Here is a 12,414-nt window from a genome sequence, read left to right as displayed (position 1 = left end):
TTTTCATTTTAACATGACCCCAAATTAAGCATATATACATTAAGGTTTGAGAACCACTGGTTTATAAGACATGAATGCTTAATAATGTTGATGAGTCATAAATGATTCTGGCTGTTAGCTTTTTTTGTAGGGATTCAAAGAAATCATGGTTAGTAGTAAGTAAGAAAAACAAACTCATTCCTCTCAAGTACAGATGACAGGAGTACACACTGGCGCGAAGCACCATTTCTATTTAAGGCTTGTCTTTTCTACTTTAGAGATGATCTAAATTGCCCCCATCCCTCATCTTTAGACCTGTTTAAGTCATTTTAATAGAATCTGAGTTGTCTTTGATAAAAGGGTAAATTAACAATACTCAAATCATTTTAGAATTAGAGTGTAGAGAGCCACACATGTGATACTGGAGGTATCCGAGGTCACAACATTTCTGCTCTTGGGTCTCATTATGAAAGTTAAACATTTTAGGAATATGATGCCTTATATACATGTAGGATAAGGCAATCATACCAGAATTGAGTACAGGAAATTCTTTTTACTATTAAAGGACTCAAAGGCATATAAAACACTTCAGATCTACACTTCTCTTGCTACGTATAAAGTTTCATACTAGCGTAAGAATTGCTGGATCTCCTCCAAGTTCCAGTTCAACACTAAGAGGCTCTGAGTCCATGGAACTTCCCAAATAAAGATTCAGAAACTACATTACCTTTAATTGTTGCTGCAATTCACTATTCAATCTGGCCAAAACTGTGTTGGTTTCCTTATTGCGTCTAATTGACGCCTGAATAGCTTTCTTATCTTTTCCAACAGACCTGAGAAGATAAAAAAAAATTACCTTCATTTTTTATCTTTAAATTCTCTCCATTCTTCCCTGATCTCTAAACCCAGAACGCAGAGGAAGCATCTTCGCCTTGTTAGCACAGCTCAACCTCACTTGCTCAGTTTTAATGTTCCACCAAAAGTATCTAAGCTTCAGAGGCTTAATTATTGTAGTTGTTGTTTTAATGATTATTCTGTACAATCACCTGAGTTTAAGTCAGTCTAGAGCAAGCATCAGCAAACTTTTTCTATAAATGGTCAGACAGTTAAGTATTTTAAGCTTTGCGGGCCATACCATTTGTGCTGAATGTTCTTTTTTTTGTATCATTTCTTTTTCTCTTCTCTTTTTTACAAAAATGTAAAAGCCCATTCTTAGCTCACGGGCCTTACAAAAACAGGCCATGGACTGACTTTGGCCCATGAGCCCTTGTCTGCCAATTCCTGGTCTAGAACTACCATAGTTAAAACATCAGTGTTACTGTGCACTGTAATTTTTTTTAAAGGTTAAGATTTAAAAAAAAATTTTTATTATATTTTATTTTTGGCTGCGTTGGGTCTTCGTTGCTGTGCCTGGGCTTTCTCTGCTTGCAGTGAGCGGGGGCTACACTTCGTTGTGGTGCATTGGGCTTCTCAGTGCAGTGGCTTCCCCTATTGCGGACCACGGGCTCTACGTACGCAGGCTTCAGTAGTTGTGGCTCGCGGGCTCTAGAGCAAAGGCTCAGTAGTTGTGGCGCACGGGGTTAGCTGCTCCGTGGCATGTGGGATCTTCCCAGACCAGGGATTGAACTCGTGTCCCCTGCGTTGGCAGGCGCATTCTTAACCACTGCGCCAACACAGAAGTCCCTGTGCACTATAATTTTTAAAGTCTGCTCCAGGATTTGCAATAGAGTGTAAAAGTGGAATTGGAATTGAACTTAAAAATAGAAGGGAAAAAAGTGGGAAGAATATTCTACCCGCTCAAAAATGAGAAAACTCTCAAAGAGGAGCAGTGAAAGCCTATGCTCACCTACAGGACTAGTCTGACCATAATTCCTTTCAGTTTGATATTTTTAATTGCTGTGCTTTTTGTTTCTAGTAGTTACATGTGTTTAGGAATGGCTTTGATTACCTAGGAATAGAAGGTTGTGATGCAAGAACAGCAGCTAGGACACCTGTCTTTTGTGTATGTTCATCAACTTCTGGCCTTAATTCATCTTCTGATTTTAATCTCCTTCGAACAGGTTTAGGTGGTGGAGCAAGAGGTGTTGTGCCTTTGCTCTAGGAGACAAGAATTCCATTCATAATGATTATGCTTATATCATCATAATGATAATTATGAATTCCATTCAGAATTTCTTGAAGACATTCACGGTTAGTTAGCACTTTGCCAACATCATATGGTTTTGTTAAGCCATTCATTCTCCAAAAATTAAGAGTCACCTGTCCTACTTTGAAACAATTTATATATTTGTGGCAACAACTGACTTAAATTGCAATGGGAAAGAACGTTCCTAGTGACACTACAATTGTAAATGTACTTACTAGACAAATTTTTTTATAGGGTGACATAATAAGCTCCTTGAGGTCCGAATTCTGTGACTCAAAGCTATCATATTCAGTTTTAACATAAATATGATACACTCGATATATACCTGTTCAACAACTATAAAAGGGAGTCTCCAGAAATATGCATCCATTATCTCCATAGGCTTTCCTACTCAAAAATCCTAAGATATATTATCTTAATGAATAAAACAATTTATAAAGAAGTGGAAAACTAGGCAATTCTTTAAAAATCCATCACTAAGATGCACAATAATTATAATTTTTGAAAATGAGTGGACATTTTATTGGTAACTGTGAATGTGTCCTCAGCAGAATCAAATATGGTATTCTGATATTTACCATAACCTGATTTGACCTGTTAATAAATAAAAACAAGAGTCAAATGCCATCTCTTTGGTTAAGTGCTATTTTTAATTTATTGCCATTAACTGACAAAAATAAAATTCACTATTAAGAAAATCACAGAACTACTAAATGTAGTAAAAATTAAAGTGTCCAGAAAGTAGAATTTAAGCACTTTCAGAAACACTCACTGTTTTCATGACTACTGGGAATGTCTTAATGATGACAAAAAAAAGTTACCAAAATTTTTTTCTCAAGGGTAAGTGTCCTGATATCTGTAATTTACTTTGAAATGCAAGCAACAGATAAGAAGGATTGATATAGTTAGAGAGAAGGATGGAGATATAAAGCAAGTATATTAACACAAGGAAAAACATATATTTTCTATTTCTTTAATTTTATATTTATATGAAATGAAGAACATTCACTAAACATATTGTGACAGTCATTTCATGACGTAAGTCACATCTTTATGCTATACTCCTTAAACTTATACAGTGTTGTGTGTCAATTACATCTCAATAAAACTGGAAGAAAAAGTATAGTAAATACTAATGGTATAATCAAGGTGTGGGTTCACTAATGTACAATGTAAAATTCTTTCAACCTTTCTGTATGTTTAAAATTTTTCATAATAAATTTTTGGGGAAAAAAATCATTCCTAAGACAGTTAAATAAAAAGAGCACAGAGTATAACATTAACCTTAAAGGGTTGATAATTTTTCCCTATTAGACTCATAACTGCAATAAGAGAAACTGAATGTGACAAATAAGGAAGTTCTACTTTATATGTTTGAAAGACTGTAATAACCACATAAGATTTGAGAACCTGGGGCATGCATTAATACAAATGATAGGCTATCATCTCTATCTCTAGGTGGACTGTGTTCTGAGATGGACTAGGCATATTACAGTTAAAGGCAGTGGAATGAGTTAGATCATCTCGAACTTTATTTCTAAGATTTTCAAATTATCTCATATAACTTTTCATATGCATAAAATGATCAATATTTAAAAAGACTTCTGTATACCACATTGGCGGGAGCGCTAGCAGCTGTCTTTTCTTCAATTTTACTATCTGTTTTGGCAACTCGAAGAGAACTTGCAGGATCAGAAGCTTTTTCAACCTAGAGATGAATATATTATTATCACAAATTATATATAAGTAATATACATATATGAATAAATATACATGTAACAAATCAGAGAGTTAAATGTTTATAAAATATTCATTCTAACAATAAGTAACGTGAGATGAAGATGAGAGGGAATTTGAGAATACCTTATAAAATGATCATTCTCTACTACTAAAGGGCAGAGAGGGGAGGTAATAAATCTCTGAGGGGGTGGGGGGCAGCTGAGGGTGCAGCACTGTCTGGGAAGTTCTTTGGTTGGGGGAGGGGAAGCGTCCATTCCAGGCGAGTTAAGTACCAGTACCCTGTACACACCTGCACTCCCCTTAGGCCCACCCTGCTTTCCTGGAGGTGCAGCCCATTTCCCTAGTAGCCCCAGGCCAGGCAGAAAGTTGCAGGATTGAAGAAGTGGCTAGTAGAAAACTTTCCATGGATCAGACCTATAAGAACACTTTGTCTAAATTACGCCAGTCAAACAATCAGATTTTTGGATGTGTTAACAGAAGATCAGTATAAACTGAAACAATCAGAATAGACTTCAGAATTCCCCTGTTCCCTCCAACTCCACATTTACACTTAGCGAAGACAGGGATCCCTAGAGAAGTTCTTGCTGCTAGAACGAAAGAGTCTCCCAGAACACTGTCTGCAAAGATTAAATTTCGACATCCTGTAGTCTGTTAAGTCTAACTAATGTGACTTCCTCTCATACAATCTCCACCAAATCACACAATCAAATGCTTAGCAGTAAGATGCAACCCCCCATAAAGTGACTTAGTCTCATACAAACTGAGTGTAGCTATGGTAACCATAGCCTCTTATTATACAGAAATGTTCACCAAATCACACGAGATGTTTAGCATTAAGGTACAACTCCCAGAACAGTGTTTTAGCCAAGACCAGATGGTTGTGTTTGTGTCTTTTCATGTGACAGCTACCCCTCACCCAGATTTTGATTCTTATTAAGCATTTTATGCAACCAGCAGGTATCTGAGGCCAATAAGAAATTGAGAAGCACTGACCTAGGGAATATAAATCCTCTAAAAGAAGCAGCAGCAGATATTTTACTCGCTGATGTCCCTTCTATTATTTGCTCTTTTAGGGGTTCCTCTGAGCATGATATGAGAAGATTCCCAGCAGAAAATTAGATAAGCCCTTGAAAACTGACCGGCAAGACCTCTGGATGTTTCTCGGTTTCATCATCTTGTTCTTCATTTACATTTGATGCAGCAAATACTTCAAATTGGCTGAAATCTGCAAAATTTGGTTGTTCTGGTATCTGCTGAGGTGAGGTACTAGTGTGAGTTATTAGGCCATCGGCATCCACCGGGCGATGCACGACGGGACCAGCAGCCTATATGAGGGTTTAGGATATAGAGGAACAGACATTTTATTGGTGTTATCAGTGTCAGAGAGTAGCCTTCTTTTTCTCTGAAAATTTATTTATAAGGATGCTGTTTTTACTAGCTGAAAATTCAGGGAGGTGAGGTACAGTAACATTTAGCTCTAAAAAACCTTAAGTGAAATGCTAAGACACTAAAAAAATTAAGATGACAAACCTCCAATAAAAAAGATACTTCTACAAAATTCTTATTGCAAAGAAAGGGCATCACAGGAGAGGGGAAGTTCTGGCCCTAATCTCTGATTCTCCCCATGCATCTATTTTTTTCTTAATTGGGCTACTGCATAATTGTTCATTCTTTAAAAAAGCTATTTTTTTTAAATGTTTCATTTGTTTCTAAAAAAATTTTTTTTTTTTGGCGGTACGCGGGCCTCTCACTTTTGTGGCCTCTCCCGTTGCGGAGCACAGGCTCCGGACGCGCAGGCTCAGCGGCCATGGCTCACGGGCCCAGCCGCTCCACGGCATGTGGGATCTTCCCGGACCGGGGCACGAACCCGCATCCCCTGCATCGGCAGGAGGACTCTCAACCACTGCGCCACCAGGGAAGCCCAAAGATTGTTATTTTTAAAGTGTGAAAACCCGTGCTCTAGCTACTCTCTGACACTCCAGTGCACGTTTCTTCAATTTGTCCTCCACTCCTTTGCCAGATCAAATTTTCTAAAGTCTTCAATCGAAAAATAAATTTATTGAGTATCTACTTTTGGCCAAGCACTATGGATAGATATAATAGTGAATAAACAAGTAAGGCCCATCCCCTAATAAAGCCTAGTGCAGGACAAGAGATAAATAAACAAGGGTTTAAAATACCGTGTGAGGAGTTTTATGACAAGGGAAGTAAGTACAGGATGCTACAGGAATAAATCTGAAGTCTCTTTAAAAAGTCCCTTTAAAAATTCTCTACATCCTATAAGAAAAATTCCACCTTCTTAGTATGATATAGGAGATGCTCTGCCCCTTTCCCACCTCTTTAATTTCCTTTCCCATGACTCTAGTTGTACTGAACTCAATGGTTTTTCCTTGAAGAATATGCCAGGCTTACCTTACACCTCTATGCCATTCCTTCTGGTTGTAATGCCCTCTCCCCAAGAAATACCATTTTATCTTTCAAGTCTCTGCTTAAGTCTAACTTACTTCATTTTACTTAGACCTTTTCAATGTGATTCCTGACTTTACCAGCTAGAAAAGCTGTGCCAAAGTATTTTATAAATATGTCTACTGCAGCACTTTTATTATAATTGTTGTTTACAGTTCTGTCTTTTGCACTAGACTGGTTCTTGAGTCAAGAGACCAACTCACTGGGTTTCACAGCTTAACACAGTAAAAGCATTTTTGTTGGCACTTTAGATAAAATAAATACTGGAATATTCAAATTTCAGTGTATTTGATGATTAGGAAACCATATTTTTTACTGCAAATAAGCAACTTCATTATAAGAATCTAACTCAGAAAAATCAACCGAACTCATTCATGTAAAAGGTAGCCAGTCAGTCCCATGAAACTAAGCTATATTCCAGAATCTATCTTGGAACATAACAGTTTTATGCAGATGCAAACAACTTCGACCTGGCAGGGGGGTTGCAGAAGTCATCTAACACTTCCTTCACTGACACAGTAACAAATCCAGGGAGATGCAGGGAGGTTACTCTGAGTCACTGTTAGATCCAGGACATAACATGGACAACTCATATCTCCCAGTCCATTGCTCTTTCCTCTAAACCCTCCTTTGTCAAGACATTATCATTTGGTTCACTTCTGAGCTTCTTTCAAAAAATAAATCATTATTGGAATCCTTATCTTCTAAAATAAGACCTAGCTTCCCTGAATTATTACTATTTTTTTAATAAATGTATTTATTTATTTTTGGCTGCGTTGTGTCTTTGTTGCTACGCTCGGGCTTTCTCTAGTTGCAGTGAGCAGGGGCTACTCTTCATTGTGGTGCGCGGGCTCCTCATTGCGGTGGCTTCTCGTGTTGTGGAGCACAGGCTCTAGGCGCACGGGCTTCAGTAGTTGTGGCGCACGGGCTTAGTTGCTCCGCGGCATGTGGGATCTTCCTGGACCGGGGCTTGAACCTGTGTCCCCTGCATTGGCAGGTGGATTCTTAACCACTGCGTCACCAGGGAAGTCCCCTTCCCTGAATTATTAATAAATGCACATTAAGAATGACAATTATGTAATTCCTGATCTTCAGAATAATTCTAGAATAGAATCAAAGACCTAACAGACAAGTTGACTAAGGGGACTATAATAACTGATGCTTAGTAGTGAATACCTAGGAGAATTACCTGTGAGGGCTGTGGTCTTGGAGGCACTGCAGGAGGTTGGGCAACAACTCCAGCCTGTTGCTGTCCTGTATGAACACACAAGTCTTCTTTTTGTAAATATATAATTACTTTGCTAATAGAACAGACAGGCTGAATGAATGCGATCAAATGATAAAAGATTTCCAATACCAACATATGGTACTGGAAGCCACATATAACTTGTAAAGCTGTCTAGATGTGGTCAGGCCTCATGGCCTCTTCTCAGACCTCATCTCTCTTGCTCTGCTGCATGAGGCACTCTTGTCTTGCTCCTCCCTATTTCCATAACACTATACATTCTTGGTTTTCTTCCCATATTTCTGATTGCTCTTTAGCTATCAAATATGAAGACTTCCAAATTTTCTCTCATTTAACACTTCAGTCTATTAATTCTACGTAACTGATTCTCAAATAATACATCAATCTTCCCTAATCCACAAGTCCAATTGGCCTGTTGATTATTTCTCTTTTTTCTCATCATTCCAAACGCATAATATCAAAAACAGAACATCATCACCCTCCGTCCTAACTTTTCTATTTCCACCAGCGTGATAACAATACAACCGGTCATATAAAAACTGAAACCTTTGAGTAAGTTATGACTCTTCTTTCTCTTTTGTCATGTAATTTAAGACCTATTAGCTTTACCTCCTTGATATCTCCACATCATTCTTTTAAAATCTCTTGTGGCATCTCTCAGGTTCCCATCGTTATCATTGGAACTCAATTTAGGTAGTCATTAAGAAAAAAAAATTCCCTCTCATTTGATACTTTTTCAATTCAAAATTTTTCTTTATATAAGTATCAAAAAATAAGAGAAAATATTGTGTATCTGTAGCTTAATATATTTAATGTATTTAATATATATTATGGTTCTCTAACCCCTACCTGTGGTGACTGAAAAGGTCCGATTCATATCTAAAGATGACGATCTGGAATGAGAGGGCTGAGGCCTTGGAGGGGGAGGTGGTGGTGCAGTGTTATCAGGCGACATTCCTGAATGAGACCTGCAAAATTCGCCCCATTACAATTGGTCATGCTACTGACATTGGAGCTTTTCTTTTTTCTTCTTAAGCATTCAAACTCAGCTAAGCAGCAAAGGATCTTACTGGTGAGACATTTTCTCCAGAGGACAGACGAGTATTACAACGAACAAACAGTGCTGTTTATGATGTGCACTCACAAGTAGTTATTTAATATAGCAAAGAATCTTCTTTATAAAGTATAATTATACATTCAACAAAATTTCAAAAACTTTAAAAAGAAAGTTAGCTATTAACATGAATTCAAGGTAGACTTCTAACCTAGTGTAATGTTTTTCCATTCATTTAAAGATAATATTAGTCTGAAAAGCTATTTTCAAAAAAGAGAAACTCTACTTTCAGATACGGTTAGCTTTCAACTTGTTTTAAGTTTGGTAAGCTGAGGTAGAATGTGGCTCCACTGTGTGAGATGCCCGTTCTGTGTTACCACAGGCCCTCTCATTTTAGAGGTGATTATTTATCCTCATGCTCAACCCTCTCTCGAGATTCACTTACTGGCCACCAAAGTCTTCTATGTATTCTGAAAAGAGTCTCATGGACTTTAGCAATCTGATCCTCACTAATAGGAATAAAAAGTAGACTAAAATCCAAACTGGCTGAGAACTCTAAGATATATGAAAAGGCAGCCTTTTGACTGTGTGAGCTCTTCAGAGATTCTATATTACCACTCTCTCCATATATCCTCCGGGAGTGTGGCAAAAGGCTCTTACAATGCGTGAAAAGCGGGGGAGAAAGATGCTTCTGTCCTGTGCACAGTTCTGAGTGGACGGTGAAGCCCTTGTAGACAGAGCCCTTGCTACCCTCACCCTACCCCACACCTTTTTTTGTTTGTGCCTGAGACGTTATATATAATGCAGATCTTCAGGGTGGGTAGGTAGTCCAACACTGGGCTGTGCTTCCAGATGACATTTTAAAACACTGAATTCTTTTGGTACTTGCCCATAAGGCTATGAAAGGAAATCTGCACATTTCTTACTTAAATAGACTCTCACTGATGAGCTACAAAAAGGACTGTATTCAACCACTACTGCCAAGAAATTATCAGCTCATTTTAAACCTTCCACAGAATACCATGAAGACATAACGGTTCCTTTTGTTTTCCTATTAAAGTTGGAAAGAATCAAAATCATTTCCCTTTTACATAAATCAGTAGGTAACCTAACAGCCTTTAGAGAAGTGCAGAACTGAAGAATAGAGAAAAATAACTTATACTTGGTTTTAAATAATTTTAAATATTAAAACGTTAACAAGGTATTTTAATTATGCTTTTTATTGACAGAAACACTAACCTTTGACGAGTTACATTGTTCCCAATCTGTTCTGGATCCGAAGTAAAAGAGTCTGAACTACTGTAACCATCTGCTGATAAATGGGATATATGCTATTTAATAATAATCATTTATATAACTGAATTATTGTTTCAAGTCAGAGATATTCAAAGATTGGCTAACACGTTAACATTTCATCATAGTATTACTAACTGTAAAAAATTAGATATAAATCAAATAAATCATGGACTATTTACACAACACAATACTATGCACAGTGAACAAGTTACAATCTAAAAAAGTTATTATTTAATAACAGAGAAATATTCAAAATAAGTTACATGGAAGGAGGATAGAAAACAGTTACATGGAAGGAGGATATTACAGTTTCATTTCATATAAGAATATAACATGCCCAGAATGAGGATTAAGGTTGACAAGGAATGCTAATCACGGTCACTCGTAGAATAGTGAGATTACAAGTAATTTTCATATTTTTATTTATTATATTTCTACAAGTGTGAATAATTTTTGTAATGAAAAAATTCATTTTTAAAGAATAAATTAGAAATATCTTAAGTAAAAAAGCTAACTTAAAAACTGTTAATGTAAAATTTTTAAAAATTTGACAAGGGAATAAAATGTGCTTAGACAATAATAAAATTTATGAAATTAACCAGAGGGTACCAATTTTTCACCTGAGGTCATATCATTTTCAATTTCCTCAAAGTCTTATGAAGGAGAAGAGAATCCCAGAAGAGACTAAGAGTTGTAAAGCAGTAAAGAAGTTTTAAAATAGAAACTCTAGGGATAATCTGAAGAAACACTACTCATACCTTTCAAGAGTGATAAATTGAAGGGACTGGTTATTTGGTTTAGTTTCATTTCAAAATGTATCCCCTTCCTTTTCCTTGTCAAATCACTGAGAAGTTTACTTAATTGGTACAAGAAGGATGCTAAAATTAACGAATTTCCATTTGGATGTTCTAATAGGCATCTCAAACTTATCATGTCCAAACCTGAACTCCGACTCCCCCACCCCCCACACAAACCTTCTCCTACCACAGACTCTGTCAATTCCCAGTTGCTAAGATCCCTTGAACCACCCATGACCGCCCACCCCCACCCCTTGACATTCAAGCAAATCCTGTGGTCTTTTCCTACCAAAATCTAACCAGAATTTGACCACTTCTCAGCACTTCTACTGCTACCACCCTAGGCCAAGCCATCATCTTCTCTTGCCTGTATTGTTATAACTGTTTCCTAAAATGGTCTTTCCCTGTTTGAACTCTTGCCTTCTTCTGGCCTATTCCCAATACAGCAGCCAGAATAATCCTGCTAAAAAAGGAAGGTCAGATTATGTCACTTCTCCATTCAAAACCCTTCTAAATGGCTTTTCAGTACAAGTCAGTCTTACACTGCTCCCCAGTTACTATTCTCCCACTTGCTACCTCTACCTGCCAAATTTACTAACTAGTTCTATTTCGGGCGTTTGCGTGCTGTTCCCAGTAAATAAGGCATCTTCCCTAAACCAGGGCTTCATATTGGCTGTTCCTTGTGCCTTAAACATCCTTCCTTCAGATATTCACATAGCCCAATTCCTCGTCTCCTTCAAGTTTTAACTCAAATGTCATCTTTTGTAAGGCCTTCTTTGATCACCTTATTTAAAATGTCACTACCTCTCCCCTTTCACAACTTAATTTTTATCCAGGGTGTTAATTATCTCCTAAGATATGAGTCCTTTTTTTCTGTTACCTTCCCTACAGAATGTAAACTCCAAAAGGGCAAAGATTTTTTTGTTTTGTTTTGTTTACTGCTGAATCCCCAGTGTCTACAACAGAGCCTGGCACATAGTATTCCATTAACATTGGCTGAATGAATGAATATATACACAATCTCTTGTGAGACAGAAAGAAAGGAGCTAGTGGGAAAGAGCCAATGTACAAAATCTGGCTAGTTGAGAGGGATGGCAAACAGGAGGCCTGCCTTGAAGAAGGTTTAGTGGCAATGGGCAACCATTTATTCATACAGAGGGTAGGGTGTTTAAAAGGACTGACTATTCTCTGCATTATCCAGTGAAGATAATATTAAATGGTTATATATTTGAATTATTCAGACTCTAAGTCCAGACTTAATAAACCTCAAATGGAAGATGTAATTCTATCTTTCACTTACCTACAGTATTTCCAGAAGCAAATTTCACTGATGAATTTATCTTATTTTCTTCTGAAAGGTCAGATGTTTTCACAAGTAATGGGCTAGTGGGATTAGTATGATCTAGGAGAGAATTAATAGGTAAAAATACAAGATATAGGTATCTGAATTAATAAATTCATAAACCTCAGAGTACAAGACTTTGTTTCAATACTCCAAAGAAGTAGCAAGTAAATCCATGAAATGTAAGACAAAATAATATTTAATAGGACAAACATAAACCTGTTTATACAGAATTTTGTTTTCTGCCACAACAGAAGATACTTTATAATGAAAAAGTCAATCTGCATGTTCATACTTTGTTAATTTTATCCCTGTAGGGCAATTAGTTAAATAAAACACCACACAAAT

The 12,414-nt window shown here is 37.0% G+C and overlaps 1 protein-coding gene across 12 annotated transcripts in view; it reads right to left on the bottom strand.

Moving 5' to 3' along the window:
- Nucleotides 1–12,414, bottom strand: part of REPS1 (RALBP1 associated Eps domain containing 1) — a 73,863-nt gene that overhangs the window by 2,893 nt on the left and 58,556 nt on the right. For 4 of the 12 annotated variants that reach the window (XM_033406174.2, XM_033406180.2, XM_033406203.2 and 1 more), the window contains 8 exons: nucleotides 12,025–12,126; nucleotides 9,871–9,943; nucleotides 8,427–8,545; nucleotides 7,521–7,603; nucleotides 5,005–5,190; nucleotides 3,738–3,833; nucleotides 1,928–2,076; nucleotides 707–812 (listed from right to left, as the gene is read on the bottom strand). In XM_033406174.2, the coding sequence (XP_033262065.1) occupies nucleotides 707–812; nucleotides 1,928–2,076; nucleotides 3,738–3,833; nucleotides 5,005–5,190; nucleotides 7,521–7,603; nucleotides 8,427–8,545; nucleotides 9,871–9,943; nucleotides 12,025–12,126 (914 nt within the window). The remainder of the gene's footprint in view (nucleotides 1–706; nucleotides 813–1,927; nucleotides 2,077–3,737; nucleotides 3,834–5,004; nucleotides 5,191–7,520; nucleotides 7,604–8,426; nucleotides 8,546–9,870; nucleotides 9,944–12,024; nucleotides 12,127–12,414) is intronic. The other 8 variants (XM_012536325.3, XM_004263770.3, XM_004263769.4 and 5 more) reach the window with 6 other exon arrangements.

This window comes from Orcinus orca, chromosome 12 (assembly GCF_937001465.1).
Source record: "Orcinus orca chromosome 12, mOrcOrc1.1, whole genome shotgun sequence".
Lineage (NCBI taxonomy): Eukaryota > Metazoa > Chordata > Mammalia > Artiodactyla > Delphinidae > Orcinus > Orcinus orca.
Note: the sequence above shows the minus strand (reverse complement) of the source record. Positions and strands in the feature narration are given on the sequence as shown.